Source organism: Hyperolius riggenbachi, chromosome 7, assembly GCF_040937935.1.
Source record: "Hyperolius riggenbachi isolate aHypRig1 chromosome 7, aHypRig1.pri, whole genome shotgun sequence".
In the NCBI taxonomy this organism is placed as follows: domain Eukaryota; kingdom Metazoa; phylum Chordata; class Amphibia; order Anura; family Hyperoliidae; genus Hyperolius; species Hyperolius riggenbachi.
Genome location: NC_090652.1, coordinates 73,382,054 through 73,409,408, shown reverse-complemented (window position 1 = coordinate 73,409,408; position 27,355 = coordinate 73,382,054). Strand labels below are relative to the sequence as shown.

General features: G+C 46.9%; 1 protein-coding gene across 5 annotated transcripts in view; it reads left to right on the top strand.

The window, feature by feature from the left end:
* GREP1 (glycine rich extracellular protein 1) overlaps positions 1–27,355 on the top strand; it is a 105,348-nt gene that overhangs the window by 21,560 nt on the left and 56,433 nt on the right. For 4 of the 5 annotated variants that reach the window (XM_068244085.1, XM_068244088.1, XM_068244087.1 and 1 more), the window contains exon 1: positions 17,851–17,917. The exons of the other annotated variant lie outside the window; for it this stretch is intronic. In XM_068244085.1, the coding sequence (XP_068100186.1) occupies positions 17,887–17,917 (31 nt within the window). In that variant the 5' untranslated portion in view covers positions 17,851–17,886. Of the gene's footprint in view, positions 1–17,850; positions 17,918–27,355 lie in introns of those variants that run through there. 5 annotated transcript variants of the gene reach the window in all.

Here is a 27,355-nt window from a genome sequence, read left to right as displayed (position 1 = left end):
TCCTCACACCATCATTGTCCTGCTGTCCCATCCTCATCTTGTCCTCGTCCCATACTTACACCTTCCTCACACCATCATTGTCCCACCATCCCATCCTCATCCTGTCCTCTCCCCATACTCCATACTTAAACCTTCCTCACACCATCATTGTCCCGCTGTCCCATCCTCATCTTGTCCTCGTCCCATACTTACACCTTCCTCACACCATCATTGTCCCACCATCCCATCCTCATCCTGTCCTCTCCCCATACTCCATACTTAAACCTTCCTCACACCATCATTGTCCCGCTGCCCCATCCTCATCTTGTCCTAGTCCCATACTTACACCTTCCTCACACCATCATTGTCCCACCATCCCATCCTCACCCTGTCCTCGTCCCATACTTACACCTTCCTCACACCATCATTGTCCCGCTGTCCCATCCTCATCTTGTCCTCGTCCCATACTTACACCTTCCTCACACCATCATTGTCCCACCATCCCATCCTCATCCTGTCCTCTCCCCATACTCCATACTTACACCTTCCTCACACCATCATTGTCCCGCTGTCCCATCCTCATCTTCTCCTAGTCCCATACTTACACCTTCCTCACACCATCATTGTCCCACCATCCCATCCTCACCCTGTCCTCGTCCCATACTTACACCTTCCTCACACCATCATTGTCCTGCTGTCCCATCCTTATCCTGTCCTCGTCCCATACTTACACCTTCTTCACACCATCATTGTCCCGCTGTCCCATCCTCATTCTGTCCTCGTCCCATACTTACACCTTCCTCACACCATCATTGTCCCACCATCCCATCCTCATCCTATACTTACACCTTCCTCACACTGTCATTGTCCCGCTGTCCCATCCTTATCCTGTGCTCGCCCCATACTTACACCTTCCTCACACCATCATTGTCCCTCACAGGCATGCTCAAATGTACCAAAATTCGGTTCGGGTACATTCGAATTCGTGTCCGCATGACATTCGAATTCGAATTCGCCTTCGACCACGAAATTCGGTTCGAGTTCATATTCGGTTAGAGGTTACGCCTAAAAATTCGTTAAAAATTCGTATTCGTGAATTCGGGGTTTTTTTGAGTGTTTTTTTAAAGTGAATTCACATTGAAATAGGTGTACTTAAAAAAACAAAACTGAAAACGTGACGTGTGGCACTGGCAGCAGGCAATGCATAGTGTGGACCCTGGCGGTGGGTCCACTGACAGCAGCAGGATAAATACAACAGCAGCAGTAGGAGGAGGAGTGACGTGTGGCACTGACAGCAGGCAATGCATAGTGTGGACCCTGGCGGTGGGACCTCTGACAGCAGTAGGATAAATACAACAGCAGCAGCAGGAGGAGGTGGAGTGACGTGTGGCACTGGCAGCAGGCAATGCATAGTGTGGACCCTGGCGGTGGGACCACTGACAGCAGCAGGATAAATACAACAGCAGCAGGAGGAGGTGGAGTGACGTGTGGCACTGGCAGCAGGCAATGCATAGTGTGGACCCTGGCGGTGGGACCACTGACAGCAGCAGGATAAATACAACAGCAGCAGCAGGAGGAGGTGGAGTGACGTGTGGCACTGGCAGCAGGCAATGCATAGTGTGGGCAGTGGGACCACTGACAGCAGCAGGATGAAAATGAGCGCAGTGTAATATGTTGCCGCTTTAGAAATACAATAAATACATAAATAAATTGATAGGTAAATCAATGCAGCAGGCCAGCAGGAGGAGTAGGAGGAGTCCGGTAGAAATACAATAAATAAATAAATAAATACATAAATAAATTGATAGGTAAATCAATGCAGCAGGCCAGCAGGAGGAGGAGGAGTCCAGTAGAAATACAATAAATAAATAAATACATAAATAAATTGATAGGTAAATCAATGCAGCAGGCCAGCAGGAGGAGGAGGAGTCTGGTAGAAATACAATAAATAAATAAATAGATAAATAAATTCATAGGTAAATCAATGCAGCAGGCCAGCAGAAGGAGGAGGAGTCCGGTAGAAATACAATAAATAAATACATAAATAAATTCATAGGTAAATCAATGTAGCAGGCCAGCAGGAGGAGGAGGAGTCCGGTAGAAATACAATAAATAAATAAATACATAAATAAATTCATAGGTAAATCAATGTAGCAGGCCTGCAGCAGCAGCAGGAGTCCGGTAGAAATACAATAAATAAATAAATACATAAATAAATTCATAGGTAAATCAATGCAGCAGGCCAGCAGGAGGAGGAGGAGTCTGGTAGAAATACAATAAATAAATAAATAAATACATAAATAAATTCATAGGTAAATCAATGCAGCAGGCCAGCAGGAGGAGGAGGAGTCGTCACGTATGGCAGGCAGCAGGCAATGTATTGTAATTCCCAGGCAGGCACCTCATGTCCTCCTTTCGCCGACAACAGGTGCCAGGAACGTGCCTTCTATCCAGGCCTGGTTAATCTTCATAAATGTCAATCTGTCCACGCCCTCTGTGGACAGACGAGAGCGCTTCTCGGTGACCACGCCACCGGCCGCCCTGAAGCACCTCTTAGCACGCTGGAAGGGGGGCAAGACAATACCTCCAGGGCGTACTGCGCAAGCTCCCTCCAGATGTGCACGCGCTCCACCCAGTACTCCATGGGGTCCACAGTCTCTTCGCTGCCGGTGTCAAGCCCACTGAAGGACCCCATGTAGTCGGCCACCATCCGGATCATGCGCTGGCTGTGACTCTCACCGAAGGTGGCTGCTGCCCGCGCCTCCTCTCTCGGCTGCTGTACCTTCATGTAGAACGCCTGCATCAATAACAGAAGGTCTCCTGGGCGCCTGATGCTGCTGCTGGCCGCAGGCACCTGCTGCTGTGCTGCTGGCTGCTGGACAGGGACAGAGGGAGTGGAAGGCGGGGGGAAGGCTTCCTCCAGTCGCCGAACAAGGATCTCCTGCAACTCCCTTGCTCGCTGCTCACGGTCTCTGGCAGGCAGAAACTGATCCCACCTCCCCCTCAGCCGTGGGTCCAGGATCATGCTGATGCAGGCGTCCTCCCTCGCTTGCATCCGCTTGACCCTGGGGTCTGTGCGCAGGCAGCGCAGCATGTGCGCTGCCATGGGGAACAGGGTGGACCGTCTAACAGAGACATCAGGGTCAGCGTCCTCCTCCTCCTCCTCTTGCCCCTGAGACTCTTCCTCCTCTCTCCACCTTCGCACCACTGCTGCTGCGCTCCGATGTTCCCCCCCAGCAGCAACGTCCAGTACCTCCAACTCCTCCTCCTCCTCCTCCAGGGACTCAAATACCTGCGGAGCAGTGGACTGCACAGGCGGCTGCTGTTCCAGCTGCTTCAGGGCCTCCTCTCCCAAATCCACCAAATCGCCAAGTGCCCTGTCCAGCAGACAAACAAAGGGCACCCACTGGCAGAGGGATGCCCGTTGTTCACTCACCAGGTTGGTTCCCTGCAGGAAGGGAGCCAACACCAAGCAGACCTGCTGCATCTGCCCCCATTGCGCGTTGGTGAGGAGCTGGAGTGTGGTGCTGCTTCTGCTGCCAGTGCCGGCGACAGTGGCATCATAGATGTACCGGTTGACAGCCCTCCTCTGCTCAACCAGCCGCTCCAACATCGCCAGGGTGGAGTTCCAGCGAGTTGGCACATCTATGATAAGGCGGTGTCGTGGCAGGCCCTCCTGCTGCTGGATGTCTGCCAGTTTTGCTGCGGCAGCTGCTGAGCGGCGGAAAGTGCGCACAATTTTCCGCGCCGCTTCTAACAGCTCCTCCATCCCCAGGTAGGTGCGCATGAACTTTTGCACCACCAGGTTCAGGACGTGGGCCAAGCAAGGGACGTGGAGCAAGTCTCCACTGCTGATGGCAGACAGCAGGTTGGCGGCATTGTCGGACACCACCAATCCCACAGTGAGGCCTCTGGGGGTCAGCCACGTCCTCTCCTGCTCCCTGAGGTACCGGAGCACGTTACTTGCCGTCAAGGAGTGCTTCCCCAGGCTTTTCATCTCCAGCAGCTGTGAGTTGCTGCTGTGCTCCTGCTGCTGCTGCTGCTGGATGGGCAGGAGGGTCGGCTGCTGCTGCTGCTGCTGCTGAAATCTGTGCAGTGGCTGTCTGGCTCTGACCACTGCCTGCACCACTTTGCATAAGCTTCTCCAACTCATTAAAGTCCTCAAAATGTCTGCTCTGTAAGTGGGTCTGCAGCCTTGAGGTACTCAATTTGTAGATATCGCGACCTCTGCTGAGACTGAGATTGCAACTGTTGCAAATTGCACGGGTCGGGTCCACTGGGCACTTGGTGAAGTACCGCCAGACTGGGGACTTTAACCTGCTCTTTGCGCTTGAGGGCTGGGGTTTTTGGGTGCCCTTGGAGGATTGTGCCTTTTTGGTTGTAGTTAGAGGTTTGCTGTGAGTGGTGGTAGCGACTGAAGCAGTGGGCTGTGGCTCCTGCCTTCCACGCCCTGTGCTGGCCGCCTTGCTGCTGCCGCGCCTCTGCGCCAGAGACGCCTCCTCCTCCGATGATGAGCTGCCTTCAACCAACTGTGCTGGTGGTACTGGTGGCACATAGGAAGGATCTATCAAGTCATCATCATCAACCCCAACCAAATCCTGTGAGCCCGACTCAACCAACTCCTCTACCCCAACATCCCCTGCATCACGCCCCTCCTCCTCAGCGCCAACAACTAACTTCTGCACCTGTAACTCCTCCTCCTCGCATGGCCCCATCATCTCCAACTCATACTTCTCCAAAACATCCCTGTACATGGTCACAGTCTCAGGGGAGAAGAGCGTGCTCATTGAGGGCAGGCTGGTCGATGGGGTCACCGTGACCATGGCCTCAAGCGCTGGTGGAGGCTTGCTGCGGACAGGAGTGCTGGTGGCACTAGTCTCGCTGCTGCTGGAGGCCTGGCTGGAAAAGGTGGCTTCCTGCCCCCCCATCATTTCCACCACAGCCTGCACCTGACTCTCCCCAATAGGCCATGGGCGACGACCCGTCTCAAAGATGGGCGCAACACGCTGCTGTTGTGCCTCTGCTCCCTCCTCCCTGTGGTCAGTGGCTGGCGGCGCACCAGTCCCAGACCTGCTGCTGCTGGCAGTGGCTCCTGCAATGGCGCTTCCTCTCCTGGTGGTGCCTCGCCCTCTTCCTCTACCTCTGCCAGTCATAGTGCACTATACTAATACAGTAAAAAAAAAAATAAGTAGAAGAGGGCGGGAAAGGGTGTAAACTTTAATAAAGTCTGTGTTGGTGTGGTGACTTGGTGGTGACTAGTAGTACAGTAGTAGACACTAGTAGTATGCATGCACGCAACTAAGAAACACCTAGCGTAATAGGCTACAAGTATGTCGTGCGGCAGACAATCGGTGACAATTAATAACGGTCACACACGGTCAGACGCAATCAATCAATAGGCTCGGGCAGGTGAGGTGACAGACAGTCACAGGTCACTCACAACGGATGCTGGTGTGGTGGCCTGTATGTGTTGTAAGTAACTCTTATTTATTACACACACTACAGATGATAATAAAATCACACAGTAAAATTGAAAAAAAAATTAGTGAACGGGTACTAGTCTAGACTAGTAGACTAGTAGTATAGTAGTAGACACTACAAGTATGCACGCACGCAGGTAACTAAGAAACACCTAGCGTATTACGCTACAGGTATGTCGTGCGGCAGACAATCGGTGACAATTAATAACGATCACATACGGTCAGACGCAATCAATCAATAGGCTCGGGCAGGTGAGGTGACAGACAGTCTCAGGTCACTCACAACGGATGCTGGTGTGGTGGCCTGTATGTGTTGTAAGTAACTCTTATTTGTTACACACACTACGGATGATAATAAAATCACACAGTAAAATTGAAAAAAAAATTAGTGAACGGGTACTAGTCTAGACTAGTAGACTAGTAGTATAGTAGTAGACACTACAAGTATGCACGCACGCAGGTAACTAAGAAACACCTAGCGTACTACGCTACAGGTATGTCGTGCGGCAGACAATCGGTGACAATTAATAACGATCACATACGGTCAGACGCAATCAATCAACAGGCAGCAGTCACACAAGTGCGTGGCTCCGCAACATGGCCGCTGCCTTATATAGAGGGGGGAAGGGCCAGGCTTCCCTCCTCTGATTGGTTGCTAGGGTTGCCAGCTCCTCGGCAGGAGGACTTCTGATTGGATCAATAACGTCATCCCCGAATCCCGAAGCCGAAACCGAACCCACAGCGCCATCCGGCCGAATTCCAGCGCGCGCATTCGGCATGCTTCGTATTCTGGTTCGGCTTGGAATCGCAGCATTCGGGTTCGCATTCGCATTCGCAAACCTAAAAAACACCCGAATTTTTCGGGGAAACTTCGCATTCGGGGTCCTGCTCGTCCCATACTTACACCTTCCTCACACTATCATTGTCCCGCTGTCCCATCCTCATTCTGTCCTCGTCCCATACTTACACCTTCCTCACACCATCATTGTCTCACCATCCCATCCTCACCCAGTCCTCACCCCATACTTGCACCTTCCTCACACCATCATTGTCCCACCATCCCATCCTCATCCTGTCCTCGTCCTATACTTACACCTTCCTCACACCATCATTGTCCCGCTGTCCCATCCTCATCCTGTCCTCATCCCATACTTACACCTTCCTCACACCATCATTGTCCCACCATCCCATCCTCACCCTGTCCTCGTTCCATACTTACACCTTCCTCACACCATCATTGTCCTGCTGTCCCATCCTTATCCTGTCCTCATCCCATACTTACACCTTCCTCACACCATCATTGTCCTACTGTCCCATCCTTATCCTGTCCTCATCCCATACTTACACCTTCCTCACACCATCATTGTCCTACTGTCCCATCCTTATCCTGTCCTCATCCCATACTTACACCTTCCTCACACCATCATTGTCCTACTGTCCCATCCTCATTCTGTCCTCGTCCCATACTTACACCTTTTTCACACCATCATTGTCCCGCTGTCCCATCCTTATCCTGTGCTCGTCCCATACTTACACCTTCTTCACACCATCATTGTCCCGCTGTCCCATCCTCATTTTGTCCTCGTCCCATACTTACACCTTCTTCACACCATCATTGTCCCGCTGTCCCATCCTCATTCTGTCCTCGCCCCATACTTACACCTTCCTCACACCATCATTGTCCCACCATCCCATCCTCATCCTGTCCTCGTCCCATACTTACACCTTCCTCACACTATCATTGTCCCGCTGTCCCATCCTTATCCTGTGCTCGTCCCATACTTACACCTTCCTCACACCATCATTGTTCCACCATCCCATCCTCATCCTGTCCTCGTCCCATACTTACACCTTCCTCACACCATCATTGTCCCGCTGTCCCATCCTCATTCTGTCCTTGTCCCATACTTACACCTTCCTCACACCATAATTGTCCCACCATCCCATCCTCATCCTGTCCTCGTCCCATACTTACACCTTCTTCACACCATCATTGTCCCGCTGTCCCATCCTCATCCTGTCCTCGTCCCATACTTACACCTTCCTCACACCATCATTGTCCCACCATCCCATCCTCATCCTGTCCTCGTCCCATACTTACACCTTCTTCACACCATCATTGTCCTACTGTCCCATCCTTATCCTGTCCTCGTCCCATACTTACACCTCCTTCACACTATCATTGTCCCGCTGTCCCATTCTCATTCTGTCCTCGTCCCATACTTACACCTTCCTCACACCATCATTGTCCCACCATCCCATCCTCATCCTGTCCTCGTCCCATACTTACACCTTCCTCACACTATCATTGTCCCGCTGTCCCATCCTTATCCTGTGCTCGTCCCATACTTACACCTTCCTCACACCATCATTGTCCCACCATCCCATCCTCATCCTGTCCTCGTCCCATACTTACACCTTCTTCACACCATCATTGTCTCGCTGTCCCATCCTCATTCTGTCCTTGTCCCATACTTATACCTTCCTCACACCATCATTGTCCCACCATCCCATCCTCATCCTGTCCTTGTCCCATACTTACACCTTCCTCACACCATCATTGCCCCACCATCCTATCCTTATCCTGTCCTCGTCCCATACTTACACCTTCTTCCAGAGCCGGATTAAGGCTAAATTGGGCCCTAAGCAAAGTAACTGATTTGGGCCCCCCATCATGTCGTAATAGAATCAGAAGATGCAGCTGCACAGCAATATGTCGCACACACCGGGCAGCCGAGCTAATGGTTGCTATGGGCAACAGCACGCTTTCCTCTGTGGGTGCACAATGCAGGGAATAGCAGCGGCAAAATGCAGAGTGAGAGATGAATGGCTGGGACATTTGCACTCAGGGGCTGGGGCACCCCTGTGAAGAGGGCGCCAGATATCACAGCAGCAGCACTTTCCCCCTGCATCTCCAGCCTGGCAATAGCAGAAAGCTCTGGACACCGCCAAACCGGAAGCCGTTCCCCAGACAGAATTACATAACCACTCCCACCACCGAACAACCAATTTCCTCCCAAACTAGACAGCCACCATGCAGCCTCCATCCCAGTGAATACGATAGTCCAGCAGAGAAGGCAGCCGCAGTGGGGGAGAATGACAGCACCAGATGAATCACATTCACCTATTGCGATCCAAGCAATAGAGGTCCCGTCATCCGGAGCCCATCTGTCTCCTCTAGAGTGCTGCCGCTCTGTTACTACTACTATTACTACTTCCTACTTCATGTCTGATCTGAGAATCAGGAAGTTCAGAGCGAGCGGCTGCACTGTAGAAGAGACAGATGGGTTTCAGATGAGGGGATCTCTATTGCTTGGATCATGGATAGGTGAGTGAGCGTTTGCCATCTGCTGCTATCATTCTTGCTGCAGCTGTGGTTCTCTGTGGGAAGGGAGGGTGGAGTGGGCAGCGGCAGAGCGCACAGTAGCAGAAGGGGGACCTAGGAGGAGAGCCTGGCTCTGAAGACAATCAGCAGCGCACGGCATCATTTGACAAGACAAGACAAATAACATTTATATCGCGCTTTTCTCCTGGTGGACTCAAAGCGCCAGAGCTGCAGCCACTAGGACGCGCCCTATAGGCAGTAGCAGTGTTAGAGAGACTTGCCTACGGTCTCCTACTGAATAGGAGCTGGCTTACTGAACAGGCAGAGCTGAGATTCGAACCCTGGTCTCCTGTGTCAGCGGCAGAGCCCTTAAAGGGACTCCAAGCAGTGCCTGTGGACATGCCTTTAAGCATACCCACAACTAATTCATTACATCCTCACACCTACCAGCATGATGTTTGTAATTATATCCCCCTGGGTTCCTTATATTTCATTGCATTGTGCTGAATCGAGCTGCCAACTTTGGAGAAAAGTCGTCCTGTGGCCGTGATTTAGATCATGAAAATATCAAAAACTAAAAGGCATAGAGCAGCCGTTTATATATCATTGGAAAGAGGAGAAAAAGAGCTTTAAAATGATATGCATCTTTCCATAGTTACTGCACTGCTCAGAGTCCCTTTAACCATTATACCATCCAGCCACCGCTGACAGGATGGCAAGGGCTGGTTTATGTGCTAATGGGGCCCCTTTGACTCTGAATGGGGCCCCAAGCGACTGCTTTTGTTGCCTGGTCGGTAATCCGGCCCTGCCTTCTTCACACCATCATTGTCCCGCTGTCCCATCCTCATTCTGTCCTTGTCCCATACTTACACCTTCCTCACACCATAATTGTCCCACCATCCCATCCTCATCCTGTCCTCGTCCCATACTTACACCTTCTTCACACCATCATTGTCCCGCTGTCCCATCCTCATCCTGTCCTCGTCCCATACTTACACCTTCCTCACACCATCATTGTCCCACCATCCCATCCTCATCCTGTCCTCGTCCCATACTTACACCTTCCTCACACCATAATTGTCCCGCTGTCCCATCCTTATCCTGTCCTCGTCCCATACTCCATACTTACACCTTCCTCACACCATCATTGTCCCACCATCCCATCCTCATCCTGTCCTCATCCCATACTTACACCTTCTTCACACCATCATTGTCCCGCTGTCCCATCCTCATCCTGTCCTTGTCCCATACTTACACCTTCCTCACACCATCATTGTCCCACCATCCCATCCTCACCCTGTCCTCTCCCCATACTTACACCTTCCTCACACCATCATTGTCCCACCATCCCATCCTCATCCTGTCCTCGTCCCATACTTACTCCTTCTTCACACCATCATTGTCCCACCATCCCACGCTCATCCTGTCCTCGTCCCATACTTACACCTTCCTCACACCATCATTGTCCCGCTGTCCCATCCTCATCCTGTCCTTGTCCCATACTTACACCTTCCTCACACCATCATTGTCCCACCATCCCATCCTCACCCTGTCCTCTCCCCATACTTACACCTTCCTCACACCATCATTGTCCCACCATCCCATCCTCATCCTGTCCTCGTCCCATACTTACACCTTCCTCACACCATCATTGTCCCACCATCCCATCCTCACCCTGTCCTCTCCCCATACTTACACCTTCCTCACACCATCATTGTCCCACCATCCCATCCTCATCCTGTCCTCGTCCCATACTTACACCTTCCTCACACCATCATTGTCCCACCATCCCATCCTCATCCTGTCCTCGTCCCATACTTACACCTTCCTCACACCATCATTGTCCCACCATCCCATCCTCACCCTGTCCTGACTCCATTTCCAACCCATACTCATCCGGTCCTCACCTCATCGTCACATCTTCCTTGTCCCTTCCTCACTCCATTTTAATTCCTTCCTTATCCCATCCACACATCTTTCCTCCTGTCCCTACTCACCCCATCCTCAAACCTCCCTCACTTCTTCCTCAGTTCTTGCCCCATTGACCTTCCCTTGTCTTCAACCTCTCAGCTATTCTGTCCTTGCACCATTCTCACTTCTGTTTCACTGCACTGCACTCCTCATGCCATTCTCACACATTCTTGTACCTATCCCACTCCTTTGTCATCCCATCCTTGCCCTCTCCTCAGTCCTTGTTCTCCTCATCATGGCCTCACCCTCTTTCTGTCTGTACACCATCTTTACCCTAATCCTAACCCTGTTCTCACCCCACCCTCACTTCCTCCTTACACCATCTTAGCCTTATTCTCACCCTGCCCTTATTCCATCCTCATCCAATGCTCACTTCTTCATCACACTATTCTTATCCCGTGTCATCACCATCCCATCCTCATCTTGTACTAGTTCTGTCCTATCCATGTCCTCACTCCATCCCCACCCTCTTTGTCCTCACAGCATCTTCACATTTTCCTGGTGTCGGTTTATAATTTCTTCAGGGTGGGAACTGCCGCTGTGTGTACACATCTTTCTGTCATGTATGTACTATATACACAGCAGACATCTGTGCTATCACAGCCCAGGGTCTCCCCTCCTCCTCCACACATATTTATCACTTCCAGAGTCCATCCGAGGGGCTTCCTGCTAAGTCTTTAGTTAGTTAGGAGTTAGTGCTAGTTAGTCTTTCAAGAGTCCTCAAAGGGGAATACATTTTATGGTGCTGGGTGGTGCCACTAGTAAAATCAATAATTTACATTACACTACTGATTTTCAGTATACATCACTTAATCCACTCAAACAGGCAGAGCAATAGGCAGGCTATACAGTGGCTCAGGATTAGTGCATCACACATCCAACTACTACCCATCCCTTCCTCCAATACAGGGGACTATACTTCAGATCAGGTGTTTTTGTGGCTACACTTGTTATGGGTGTGAAAATTATGAGGGCCACACTTACATAGTTTGGTTGAAATAAGACATCCGTCCATCAAGTCCAACCAGAAAAAAACACCACCCTGAACCCGCACATATCCCAGAAGAAGGCGAAAAATGCTACAAGGCCTGAGCCAATTAGCCTTAAAAAGGAAAAATTCCTTCCCGACTCTGGATGGCAGTCAGATAAATCCCTGGATCAACTCTCCTGGGAACTACCTAGAAGTTATAGCTGTGGATGCCCTTCAATGCAAGGAAAGCATCCAAGCCATCTTTAAATGCAGATATAGAGTTTGCCATAACTACTTCCTGAGGTAAGATGTTCCAGATTTTAACCAATGTGAAAGACCCCTTTCTAAATAGATGGCGAAAACTTTTTTCTCCATACGCAGATCATGTCCCCTTGTCCATTGTACAACCCTAGGGACAAAACGCTCATCTGCCAAGCTTATGTATTGCTTGGCAGATTTTGTATTACTTGTCTTATGACCCTTGTGAGATGGTCCCCAACGCTGCAAAGGGCACCGAGGGGAGGCAAGGGAAGGGGTGTGAACAATTGGGGGTCCCCAGCACAGGTTCGCAGGGGGGGGGGGGGGGGCATGAATTGTCGTTACGCCACTGACCCAATACTAAGATTCTTTCCAAGACTTTTTGTATAGACATAGCTGATGGAGCACAGGATACAATAAACCTTTATCCTATATATACAGTATGCAATGTCTCACTGGTACAGGGGATCAGGAAGGGGAAGTAAGGCTTAAGACTGAGCCACTAATGATGGAGACTGAGTCCCAGAGGTTAGGTATTCTATTGGATTTGGGAAAGACAAGTGGGGGGACCAGTCAATGGTACTAATTCCTTTATCCTTCAGGACCTGCCTGCATATACTTGCCGCATGAGGCCGGACATTGTCGTGGACCAGGAAGAACCCAAGACCCACTGCACCAGCCACCTGTGGCAATGGGGCCAAGGTTTTTATCCTGATACATAAGGGCAGTCAAGGTGCCCTTCTCTGTGCGCCACTCCATGGATATGCCACCCAACACCATCACTGACCCACCACCAAACTGATCTTGTTGAACAATTTTACAGGCAGTTCTCCATGGCTTTTCCAGACCCTTTCACATCTGTAACATGTGCTTAGAATGATCCTACCCTCATATGTGAAAAGAGTGTTGGTGGTGGACCTGCCTATTCAGGTATTCTACAAAAAATGCCAATTGCACAACACAGTGCAGAGCAGTGAGCAGAGCCCATTGGAGGATGCTGGGCTCTCAGGCCACCCTCATGAAGTATGTTACACCAGTGGCCTGCTGGAGGCAATTTTGTAGGGCTCTGGCAGTGCACACCCTGTTCCTCCTTGCCCATCCAAAGGAACACATACTGATCATTCTGATGGATAAAGGACCTTCTGCAACCTTGTGCAGCTCATCTTGTAACTGCTTGTTTCCTGGAATCTCCTTTGTGGCCTTGAGACTGTGCTAAGAGACACAGCAAACATATTGGTGTGCCATCCTGGAGGAGTTGGAGGACCTATGGAACCTCTGTAGGGTCCAGGTATTACCTCATGCTACAAACTAAACCATAATGACGTCATGGTTAGCTGAAGAAGCCATTGCTAAGTTACATATGTGAGTGTGTACTAGTTGGCATGTGCTAGGTGCTGTGTAGAATTGGAGGAGCCCTTTGAACCTTGTGCCTCTAAGGTATTTAGCACTTTATGGCATTAGGATGAGATTTAGTCTTTTTAACTGAAGATTATTTTTTGCTTTTTTTAAATTCCTGCTAAAGGGAGACTCTGGTATCTTGCCATGTATGTCTGAGGTTGAAAGTATCCCTGTTAGTTATGCATGCCAGTTATGACAGATAGACTGTTGTTATTATTGCTGCGAGGAAAAAATGGATTGGGATGCGCTAGAGTCTATTTAGAAATTTACTGACCCCAAAGGGGAGCCACTCTCTGTCACACAATTCACACGACAAAAAAGACTTGCAGAGAGTGTCTTCAAAACAGTATCAAAATTTTATTGAATATCTTAAACAACCCCTATAACTATACCCTTCTCCCCCCTTAAAAACACGGCCGTGTTTCTACTGGTCTGACTCCACACACTCTCATCCACAGCACTCATATGACAATATCAAAAACTGAGATGATCTCCATATAAAGCATAGGACTTCAATCTCAGTTTCCTATGTTGTTTACTATATCTGGGTGCTAGATGGTAGCAACATAGAGTACTATCCTGTCACTCAATTGTAACAAGTCACCAGCTTGAGCATAAAAAGCAGAAAAAAGTGGAGGGACTTATGGTAGCAGCTTTTGAAGTTTAGAGTCAGTTTGATTAATGTTCATCTTGTGCATATATAGATATTGTAGCAGTCATTAATCCAGCCAACCAGCTAGACAACTGTTTGATGTTCAGGTTCAGACAACCTTATAACTTCAATTGTGCCAACACATACCAACTGCACTAAGATCCACTGACACATCAAAGTCTTGGAAGCCAAGCATAAGCGCAGCTGATTCAGGTGGTGTCAACTATCACAACTTCAAGCCATCAATAAAGTCCATAGCCACAATTAGCATGCCATGCAAAGCGGATATACGAGAGCAGGATTACACCATTGCCCTGCGGGCTCTCACCACCGCTGCCTTGATCGTCTCCGTCTGCCTCGTTGTCCTGCTTGTGAACAAGGCTCCAAGTTTCGCTGTCTTACACTCCTCCAAGCCGGGGCGCCCCGCTGCAGCCACTCCAAGCAGTGTATCAACGTACGCCGATGGTCGGCGTTCCGGTCAGCTGATCGTGACGGCCGTGTCACGTGACTAGTTTCGCTTGGCTGTCTCCAAGCTTTCTCAAACGCTGGTCAGGATTGGCTGTTGCCGTATTCAATATATAGTCACATGCTTCGTGTTGCTCCAATTAAAAAATAGACCTAATCTACCCGGTAACAAGTGATGCATTTCTTCAGCCTATCGTTGCTTTATTTTCACTGTTTGAAAGCAAGTTATCATTAGAACTACACTGTATGGTAGCAATGAATCAACTCACATATCTCACAGGCTTCATGACACACATGGCTCTTACATATTCAAAAGAACAGGGGACCCAGTGGATGTCCTGCTGTTTAAACCTAAGTATCTCAAAAGGGGTTTTCTTGCCGGTCACGGGTATAGATGCACACACTGCGAACCTGACTATGACATCGCCTACGGCTCACATGAGTGTACACCCCAACCCCCCACCAGCCTCGCATCGTCACCATTTAGGCACTGGTTTTGCAGCAAACCCATATAGAGTGACTGGGCTCCCACTGCGAGCTGAGGGCTGCCGGGCTCAATCATATCACACCACAGCAGTTCCCAAATCACAGGGGCCACCAATCACACCCCACATCACTCTGGTAGAAAGGGGACCAGGGACATATCAGTATTAAGTCCCCTAGGTACAAGTGTATGCAATCTAAAGATCCACCTGATTTCCATCTGTTTAAGTGATCTCTCATAGTCACCCCCTCTTGGAGATAATTTCATTTTATAGAAACCCTTGAATTTGATTTTTTCAGGATCACTAGCATGAAATTTCAGAAAATGTTCCCCAGAAATTGCTCAAGGGAGAGTGACTTTATCTGTGAGGCTGAGGCCATGACAGCAAGATTCCGCCAAAGAGGATATGATGATGAGGTTTTACATGAGGCCAAATTACGAGCTGAGTCTACAGTAAGAGAGTCACTAGTCAAACGGAAGGATAAAAATTTATCAAAAAATAAGGATGATTCAATTCGACTCATTACTAGGTATGGGACTCATTGGAACCAACTGAGAGGCATTTTGTCCCGGCATTGGCACTTGCTCCAGCTGGACCCGAGGATAGCCCGCTTAGTGGGAGACTATCCTAAGATGACTGCCAGGAGGGCCCCAAATTTGCGTGACCTGCTGGTTCGGTCTGATTACCAGCCCAAAGTGGCATTACCTGCAACAATGTGGTTGGGTGAGGCTAGGCGTCCCAATGGGATGTATTCTTGTTCAGGCTGCAGTGTGTGCCATTTAGCCGAAGTGATACCTTCTCGGACGCTGACTCAAGACATGAGTTCAATATAAGATCGTTTATAAATTGTAACAGTAAGTTTGTCCTCTATATGATTGTGTGTCCTTGTGGACTAAAGTACGTGGGGGAAACGACACGAATTTTGAAATCTCATATTCAAGAACATGTTAGCAATGTAAAGAATGCAACCATTGGTTCACCGTTAGGGGAACATTTTCTGAAATTTCATGCTAGTGATCCTGAAAAAATCAAATTCAAGGGTTTCTATAAAATGAAATTATCTCCAAGAGGGGGTGACTATGAGAGATCACTTAAACAGATGGAAATCAGGTGGATCTTTAGATTGCATACACTTGTACCTAGGGGACTTAATACTGATATGTCCCTGGTCCCCTTTCTACCAGAGTGATGTGGGGTGTGATTGGTGGCCCCTGTGATTTGGGAACTGCTGTGGTGTGATATGATTGAGCCCGGCAGCCCTCAGCTCGCAGTGGGAGCCCAGTCACTCTATATGGGTTTGCTGCAAAACCAGTGCCTAAATGGTGACGATGCGAGGCTGGTGGGGGGTTGGGGTGTACACTCATGTGAGCCGTAGGCGATGTCATAGTCAGGTTCGCAGTGTGTGCATCTATACCCGTGACCGGCAAGAAAACCCCTTTTGAGATACTTAGGTTTAAACAGCAGGACATCCACTGGGTCCCCTGTTCTTTTGAATATGTAAGAGCCATGTGTGTCATGAAGCCTGTGAGATATGTGAGTTGATTCATTGCTACCATACAGTGTAGTTCTAATGATAACTTGCTTTCAAACAGTGAAAATAAAGCAACGATAGGCTGAAGAAATGCATCACTTGTTACCGGGTAGATTAGGTCTATTTTTTAATTGGAGCAACACGAAGCATGTGACTATATATTGAATACGGCAACAGCCAATCCTGACCAGCGTTTGAGAAAGCTTGGAGACAGCCAAGCGAAACTAGTCACGTGACACGGCCGTCACGATCAGCTGACCGGAACGCCGACCATCGGCGTACGTTGATACACTGCTTGGAGTGGCTGCAGCGGGGCGCCCCGGCTTGGAGGAGTGTAAGACAGCGAAACTTGGAGCCTTGTTCACAAGCAGGACAACGAGGCAGACGGAGACGATCAAGGCAGCGGTGGTGAGAGCCCGCAGGGCAATGGTGTAATCCTGCTCTCGTATATCCGCTTTGCATGGCATGCTAATTGTGGCTATGGACTTTATTGATGGCTTGAAGTTGTGATAGTTGACACCACCTGAATCAGCTGCGCTTATGCTTGGCTTCCAGGACTTTGATGTGTCAGTGGATCTTAGTGCAGTTGGTATGTGTTGGCACAATTGAAGTTATAAGGTTGTCTGAACCTGAACATCAAACAGTTGTCTAGCTGGTTGGCTGGATTAATGACTGCTACAATATCTATATATGCACAAGATGAACATTAATCAAACTGACTCTAAACTTCAAAAGCTGCTACCATAAGTCCCTCCACTTTTTTCTGCTTTTTATGCTCAAGCTGGTGACTTGTTACAATTGAGTGACAGGATAGTACTCTATGTTGCTACCATCTAGCACCCAGATATAGTAAACAACATAGGAAACTGAGATTGAAGTCCTATGCTTTATATGGAGATCATCTCAGTTTTTGATATTGTCATATGAGTGCTGTGGATGAGAGTGTGTGGAGTCAGCTGACCAGTAGAAACACGGCCGTGTTTTTAAAGGGGGAGAAGGGTATAGTTATAGGGGTTGTTTAAGATATTCAATAAAATTTTGATACTGTTTTGAAGACACTCTCTGCAAGTCTTTTTTGTCGTGTTATTATTGCTGCCCAAGAGTCCACTAAGCAGTGAATGATATTCTTGGTACTGATGAAGCATTTCCAAAGTGTCTTCTAGGCATTAGCTGAAGTGGAACTTCATTTTGAGTGTGAGCCTAGTGAGTGTGCTGGAGTGGAGACCAGCCTGCAGCTCCTCATCAGTAAGGTACAGACCCCAATTCTAGTCTGTGCCTCACCACTGTGATTAGTGGTTTTAGAAACTGTCTTCTGAGATGTCACTATGGCTACCATGAATAGTAATGCCGTGGGTTGACCTGCGTTGTCTGCATGTCAGCTGTAGAGTTATCCACACTGTTGGGTAAGTTCTGATTGTCTATTCAGGAGTTTTCTTGTGTCTGTCCATCTATCTATCTACCTATTTATCTATCTATGCGGTCATCTGTTATTTAGCTTGGAAAAAAGGTGACTGAGAGGTGACCTGATTAACATGGATAAATACATCAGAGGCAATACAAAAGCTTGGTAGATGAGCGTTTTGTCCCTAGGGTTGTACGACGGACAACAGGACATGATCTGCGTATGGAGGAAAAAAGTGTTTGCCATCTATTTAGAAAGGGGTCTTTCACATTGAGAGTGGTTAAAATCTGGAATTTCCTAGTGATGGCAAACACTATATCTGCAATTAAATAGGTCTTGGATCCTTACTTTGCATTTGAAGGGCACCCATTAGGGATGGTAGCTGGATTCCGCGGAATTAAAAATTCGGTGATTCCGGCCGGAATTTGATGATTCCGTTTCGTTGTGACGTAACGGAATTACTATATCACTATGGCGGAATTTCCGCAAAAAAATATAAAATTCCGCTGAATTTTACGTAATTCAAATTTTTTTCCCACCGAACTGATTTCTGCCTAATAACATGAATTTCTACTCGACAGACACCCTTCCTCCTTCCCCTCTCCTCCCTGAGGGAGGAGGGTCTCGTCTTCCAGGGAATTGTACGATTTCAAAAACCAGCTTACATACATTGGCCGGGATTCGAACCCAGGTCTAGTGCTTGGTAGGCAGCTCTCTTCACCACTATACCAGCACCAACACTACATGCTGAAACCAGCCTAGCATGTACCATTATGATAAGTCCAAGAGAAAAATGAGCTTGCTTAGGGATTTGTAGGATGTCAAAAGCCAACTCACATACATTGGCCAGGAATCGAACCCAGGCCTTCCGCTTTGTAGGCTGCTATCCTAACCATTATACCACCAACACAACACAACACACTACAATGCTACATGCTGAAGCCAGCCTATCATGTACCATTGTGATATACCCAAGAGAAAATTGAGCTCTCTCTCTCTCTCTCTCTAGGACTTGATGCCATTGAACTGAATTTTCAGCTTAAAACCATCAACGGATACCGGCCGAATTTCACAGGCAATTTCGGAATTCCGCCGGATTGAAACAGCAATTCCGTTCCGACCAAACGGAACGGAATGACCAATTTCCGACCAAAATTGCGGAAAATAAAATTCAGCAGAAAGCGGTGACCATCCCTACTAGAGAGAGAGGAAGAGAGAGATTAATTTACATGGCTATCTGGGGTTTTCTTCGGACAACTGTTAAACACAAAAGGCAAGGCAGTTAACAGCCAAACGCGCTAACCAATTGTGCCACAGAGACTGTGTACCACAAAGACCGTGCACACAGTTGCTTTTGAATGATTTTATGGGGATGTATGTGTGTCTTTTGGAGGAAGGAAGTAAGTCTGCTCCAAGAAGTTTCAGCATGTAGTGTTGGTGGTATAATGGTTAGGATAGCAGCCTACCAAGTGGTAGGCCTGGGTTTGATTCCCGGCCAATGTATGTAAGCTGGCTTTTGAAATCCTACAATTCCCTAAGCAAGCTCATTTTTCTCTTGGATATATCACAATGGTACATGCTAGGCTGGCTTCAGCATGTAGCATTGTAGTGTGTTGTGTTGGTGGTATAATGGTTAGGATAGCAGCCTACAGAGCGGTAGGCCTGGGTTCGATTCCTAGCCAATGTATGTGAGTTGGCTTTTGACATCCTACAAATCCCTAAGCAAGCTCATTTTTCTCTTGGATACATCATCATGGTACATGCTAGGCTGGCTTCAGCATGTAGTGTTGGTGGTGGTATAGTGGTGAAGAGAGCTGCCTCTTCACCACTATAGGAAGGTAGGAGGGAGGAAAAAAAGGACTAAGGGAACAGTCAATAGGGTCTATGGGCTACCATTTAGCATAAATATGGTGCCATTTGCGATTATTTTAATGTTTCCGCTGGAATCCAGAATTCCGCGGAATTTCTCAAAAATCCGGCGGAATTTTCATAGCGAAGGAATTTAGCGCTGGCGGAATCCACGAATTCCGGCGGAACGGAATTTGCTCTTTTCGATCATCCCTAGCACCCATGGCTATAATTTTTTTTTTTTTTTTATTTGAACTTGATGAACGGATGTATTTTTTCAGCCAAATTAATTTATGTAACTATGCAGCTAGCTAATCTTTTCTCTCCCACACCTCCATGCCCTATTTTTATATGATGTAGCAGTTACTACCTTCTATTGCATTGTTCTTCCAGCAGAACAGAGATTTAGTTAAGTGGAGTCTGGGATTTCTCTGGCACTCTCAGTGACCTCTGCATGAATTTGCCCCCCATTCTGTGCCTCTCCTTCATGTAAATATGGCACCCCTCTGCCACATTCCAGTACAGTGCTGGGGTCTCTGCATATCTGCCGGACACATGACTCCAAGGCCTAACACTGCTGAGCCCAGCAATGACTATGGCTATGAGTCTAGTAGAGATTTAGCTAAGGACAAAGTCATGGATTATGTGAGTACAGAACTTAATGAAGGTTTAGTAAGGACAAGGTCATTTATTGTGTACAGAACTAGTAGAGGTTTAGTGAGGACAGCGTAATGGAAAGAGAGTAGTAAAGATTTAGTAATAGCAAAGTAATGTGTAGAGTGAGTACAGAACTAGCAAGGGGGTCCGCACGTCGGGCAAATTAGGGCATCTGACTCCCCCTGGCCGCCCGTTGCCGACCCCCCCTTTCCGCCCGCTGCCAGGTAGCCCAGTGTCAGACCTCCGATCAGCCAGCGACCACTAGTGCGGGCGCTAGAACCTAGGATAATAAGTTCTAATGTATTTTTAGTTTATAGCTTATAAAACGAAAATCTAGTGCTAAATAGGTTCAATAAGCGGAAATGAAAAGGCAAAATACCATCTATAACAAAAACGAAATTGGAAATGAAACGTCAAATAGCGTCTAGAACATAAAATGTTATTTACACTTGTATGAAGCACAGTAATACAATGGTAGATTTTACAGGTATTTTACTGCAATTAGACCCAACTATAGGCTCACACAGAGCTCTCCCTATTCCTAACCCCTAGACCCCACTTTGTGTAAATATACATAATTTAATACATTTTATATATTACAAATATTGTACTGTAACTATACCTGACCCTACTCTCATACAGAACCCTTCCTGTACCTATCCCTGCGTACGTTAAAAAGGGGCGCTGGGAAAAAAGGGCGCCGGGTTTTTAACGATAAGCATGGATAACGTTTAAAATTGTATTGAACTGTATTTCGTTTAAAATTAATGTTTTTTAAAGTTATAAATCATTAAATAATGTGCATTAAATCGGCAATTGTAAAAACGTTAATCTTTCGTTTAAATAGTGAAACGTATAATAACGTTTAAAAAAAAATTACTAAGTAACCCTCCCTGTACCTACCCCTAACCCCTAGACCCCCCTGTTAGTGCCTAAACCTAAGACCCCCCTGTTGGTGCCTAAACCTAAGACCCCCCTGTTAGTGCCTAAACATAAGACCCCTCTGTTGGTGCCTAAACCTAAGACCCCCCTGTTGGTGCCTAAACCTAAAACCCCCTGTTGGTGCCTAAACCTAAGACCCCCCCTGTTGGTGCCTAAACCTAAGACCCCCCTGTTGGTTTTTTCGTTTAAAAATAATGTAAAAAAAAAAAAAAAAAAAAGTACTGTTTTTCGTTTAAAAATAATGTAAAAAAAAAAATATTGTACTGTTTTTCGTTTAAAAATAATATTTAAAAATGTATAAATCATTAAATAATGTGTAATCATGAGAAACAGTAATAAAACATTAAGTCTCCGGGCGCCGCTTTTAAAACGTTAGTTTTCTCCGGCGCCCTTTTTTCCTATCGGGCGCCCATTAAACGATATTTATTATAGGAGTGAATGGCGGCGCCCGATTTGTCCACTAGCCTCAGGCGCCCGAATTTACTGTTTCCCCTATCCCTAACCTCTAGACTCCCCTGGTGGTGCCTAACCTTAACCACCCCCCTGGTGGTGCCTAACCCTAACCAACCCCCTGGTGGTGCCTAACCTTAACCAACCCCCTGGTGGTGCCTAACCCTAAGACCCCCCTGGCTGGTGGTGCCTAACCCTAAGACCTCCCTGGTGGTGCCTGCCTAACCCTAAAACCCCGCTGGTGGTACCTAACCCTAAGACCTTCCTGGTGGTGCCTAAGCCTAAATCTCCCCTGGTGGTGCCTAACCCTAACCATCCCCACTGCACAAACACCCTTGCACACATATAAACAATAATATATTTAATCCTAAATATATTTAATATTAACATGAATAGAATAATTTATATATTTGTAAAAGAATAAATAGCCTTAAAATAACCTACACATTAATAATATTATAAATAGAAAAAGGTGTGTATGTATATGTGTATATATATATATATATATATATATATATATATATATATATATATATATATATATATATATATATATATATATATATATTGGAATAAATAGCCTTACAATAACGTACGCATTAAAAATCTTAAAATAAAGGTAATATTAAAAGCGATATATTAGTAAGATAATAAATAAAAAAAAGTCTAAAAAACAAAGTTAATACCTAAAGCGATTTATATCGAATAGAATAAGGTTAAAAACGATATTTAAGCATTATACAAATTAATACGAATTTTAAAGTGATAAAATAAGTGTAAACAGAAATTTACTTATTACAGTCCTGAAAGTGAAATTTAAAAACGTAAAAATAAGTAAAACCTCCTGAAAGCGAAATTTAAAAATGAAAAAATAAGTAAAACACAAAGTCAAAACGAATTTGTAAACAATATTTGTAATAAACCTTGTTCTGTAAACGAAAACTTTTGTTAGCACGATCCCTGCGACTGCTATTTCTCGGGCGCCCAAATTTCCTATCGGGCGCCCAATTGCCGATATTTTGCATTGCAGTCTATGGCGGTGCCCTTTTCGTCCATTAGCCATATGCGCCCTTTTTTACTGCTTCCCCTCATGATTGCTGAATTTGTCTTGTTGGGGGCCTCATGATTGCTAAATTTGTCTTGATGGGGGCCTCATGATTGCTCAATTTGTCATGTTGGGGGCCTCATGATTGCTGAATTTGTCTTGATGGGGGCCTCATGATTGCTGAATTTGTCATGTTGGGGGCCTCATGATTGCTGAATTTGTCTTGATTGGGGCCTCATGATTGCTCAATTTGTCATGTTGGGGGCCTCATGATTGCTGAATTTGTCTTGATGGGGGCCTCATGATTGCTGAATTTGTCATGTTGGGGGCCTCATGATTGCTGAATTTGTCTTGATGGGGGCCTCATGATTGCTGAATTTGTCATGTTGGGGGCCTCATGATTGCTGAATTTGTCTTGATGGGGGCCTCATGATTGCTGAATTTGTCTTGATGGGGGCCTCATGATTGCTGAATTTGTCATGTTGGGGGCCTCATGATTGCTGAATTTGTCTTGATGGGGGCCTCATGATTGCTGAATTTGTCATGTTGGGGGCCTCATGATTGCTGAATTTGTCTTGATGGGGGCCTCATGATTGCTGAATTTGTCATGTTGGGGGCCTCATGATTGCTGAATTTGTCTTGATGGGGGCCTCATGATTGCTGAATTTGTCATGTTGGGGGCCTCATGATTGCTGAATTTGTCTTGATTGGGGCCTCATGATTGCTCAATTTGTCATGTTGGGGGCCTCATGATTGCTGAATTTGTCTTGATGGGGGCCTCATGATTGCTGAATTTGTCATGTTGGGGGCCTCATGATTGCTGAATTTGTCATGTTGGGGGCCTCATGATTGCTGAATTTGTCTTGATGGGGGCCTCATGATTGCTGAATTTGTCATGTTGGGGGCCTCATGATTGCTGAATTTGTCTTGATGGGGGCCTCATGATTGCTGAATTTGTCATGACGGGGGCCTCATGATTGCTGAATTTGTCTTGATGGGGGCCTCATGATTGCTGAATTTGTCATGTTGGGGGCCTCATGATTGCTGAATTTGTCTTGATTGGGGCCTCATGATTGCTCAATTTGTCATGTTGGGGGCCTCATGATTGCTGAATTTGTCTTGATGGGGGCCTCATGATTGCTGAATTTGTCATGTTGGGGGCCTCATGATTGCTGAATTTGTCATGTTGGGGGCCTCATGATTGCTGAATTTGTCATGTTGGGGGCCTCATGATTGCAGAATTTGTCTTGATAGGGGCCTCATGATTGCTGAGTTTGTCTTATTGGGGGTCACATGATTGCTAACTGCGAGACTATGGGAAAAGCTGAATCATCATCATATGAGACAATAGCATTAAACCTACTTTTTTTAGCTTTTTAAAACAAAAAAGAAAACTGGGAGGTTCTAAAAAAATGAATACATTTTTCAGGAGTAGGATGGATGAAATTGTTTATCTTCACAGTTTATTTTCAACAAACAAGAGTCTTTCGCAGGAAATTCAATATTTGGATTTTCTGAGTAGCATTCCTATTGGTCCATAAGAGTGGTGGGCTGGTAGAGGGGGTGGAGATGAAAGCACTCTTTATTTTTTAATTTGAAAAAAAAAAAAAAGCCCCCCCCCTTTTTAAAGTCCCACTTTTGGCACACAATACATACTTATGATGACTTGGAACAATTGTGTGCACACTGCTGTCAGATGGTTCAAATGCAATTATGCCATCCTCTGTGTCTGCCCAGTCTGTTTATGTTTATTTCATAAATGTGCAGGTGGGCCACTATATATATATATATATATATATATATATATATATATATATATATATATATATATATATATATATATATATATATATATATATATATATATATATATATATATATATATATATATATATATATATATATATATATATATATATATATATATATATATATATATATATCAGTGACAAATAGGAGATTGTGCATGCCCTTAGTAAGTAGGCCTCTTAAAAGGGTCTGTATTGTGCAGAATTAGTTGGGGTCTAGTATGATAAGGAGGGTGGGGTACATTATAGTGGGATAGGTTATAGGGGGAGGAGGGTATGGAATGAGTCAGGTGTGATAATAAAGGGGCGGTATGAGAGTAGCAGTATGATAAGGAGGGTGGGGTATGTTATAGAGGGAGGATGGTAAGGAATAAGACAGGGTGCGGTGTGGTAAGGAGGGGACAGTATGTGATAACTAGGGGTCTGGTATGATAAGGAGTGTGGGGTACATTATAGGAGGTGATGGGTATAGAATAAGTCAGGGTGAGGTGTGATAAGGAGGGGGAGTATGTGATAAGCAGGGTTCTGGTATGTTATGGGGCATGGAAAATGCAGAATTAGTTGGGGTCTAGTATGATAAGTAGTGTGGGGTACATTATAGGAGGTGAAGGGTATAGAATAAGTCAGGGTGTGGTGTGATAAGGAGGGGGCAGTATGTGATAAGCAGGGTTCTGGTATGTTATGGGGTCTGGACAGTGCAGAATTTGTTGGGGTCTGGTATGATAAGGAGGGTGGGGTACGTTATAGGGGAGGATGGTATGGAATAAGGCAGGGTCCTGTGTGATAAGGAGGGGCAGTATGGGATAAGCAGGGCTCTGGTATGTTATGGGGCATGGAGGGTGCAGAATTAGTTGGGGTCTGGTATGATAAGTAGTGTGGGGTACATTATAGGAGGTGAAGGGTATAGAATAAGTCAGGGTGTGGAGTGATAAGGAGGGGGCAGTATGTGATAAGCAGGGTTCTGGTATGTTATGGGGTCTGGACAGTGCAGCATTAGTTGGGGTCTGGTATGATAAGGAGGGTGGGGTACGTTATAGGGGAGGATGGTATGGAATAAGGCAGGGTCCTGTGTGATAAGGAGGGGCAGTATGGGATAAGCAGGGCTCTGGTATGTTATGGGGCATGGAGGGTGCAGAATTAGTTGGGGTCTGGTATGATAAGTAGTGTGGGGTACATTATAGGAGGTGAAGGGTATAGAATAAGTCAGGGTGTGGTGTGATAAGGAGGGGGCAGTATGTGATAAGCAGGGTTCTGGTATGTTATGGGGTCTGGACAGTGCAGAATTAGTTGGGGTCTGGTATGATGAGGGTGGGGTACGTTATAGGGGAGGATGGTATGGAATAAGGCAGGGTCCTGTGTGATAAGGAGGGGCAGTATGGGATAAGCAGGGCTCTGGTATGTTATGGGGCATGGAGGGTGCAGAATTAGTTGGGGTCTGGTATGATAAGAAGGGTGGGGTACGTTATAGGGGGATAGGTTATAGGAGGGGGCAGTATGGGATTAGCAGTATAATAAGGAGGGTGGGTAAGATTATAAGGGGAAGAGGATATGGAATAAGTCAGGGTCCGGAGTGGTAAGGAGGGGTGCAGTATGAGATAAGCAGGGCTCTGATATGTTATAGGGCATGGACAGTGCAGAATTAGTTGGGGTCAGGTGTGATAAGGAGGGTGGGGTATGTTATAGGGGGAGGAGGGTATGGAATAAGTCAGGGTCAGGAGTGATAAGGACAGGGCAGTATGGAATTAGCAGTATGATAAGGAGGGTGGGGTACGTTATAGGGGAGGAGGGTATGGAATAAGTCAGGGTCAGGTGTGATAAGGAGGGGAGCAGTATGGGATTAGCAGTATGATAAGGAGGGTGGGGTATGTTATAGGGGGAGGAGGGTATGGAATAAGTCAGGGTCAGGTGTGATAAGGACGGGGCAGTATGGAATTAGCAGTATGATAAGGAGGGTGGGGTACTTTATAGGGGAGGAGGGTATGGAATAAGTCAGGGTAAGGTGTGATAAGGAGGGGAGCAGTATGGGATTTGAAGGCCTGTGGTATGCTATGGTATCTGTATCGTGCAGAAATAGTTGGAGTCTGTTATGATAAGAAGGGTGGGGTATGTTATAGGGGGAGGAGGGTAAGAAATAAGACAGGGTGCGGTGTGATAAGGAGGGGGACAGTATGGGGACCAGCAGGCCTCTGCTAAGATATAAGATCACACTACAGGAGTAGCAGACAGAGTACAATTTCAGGGTTAGCCTGCGTCCGGCCTCAGGGTCTTCTGTGTACACTTGACATGTGTGTGTCTGGCTGGTGGCTGTATTTGACAGATGACACATAGATGAAGTTGGGGCGGAGGAGGGGCTGGGTTATAGGGGGTATATCTAAGGGCCCAGACCCCAGAGCTGTCTCTGCTCCCTGCACACTCTACACAATGCTGCCACTTGTACTACTCCTGTCTCTGCTGGGGCTCAGCCTACAAGGAGGTATGTAGACTCATCTATATATGTATAATGCCTGCTGCTTAGGGTTCCTATATTCCCATGTCCCTACCGTACAGTACAGCTCTTATATCTCAATGCCCATCCAGCTGCCCTCCACACTTATCTGCTGGGTATAGGTAAAGCCTGGCAGGGACAGGGGACCACAGCTGGGATTAGATGCAGCATCATCCAACTACCGTAATATGTCTCTGTGGGGCC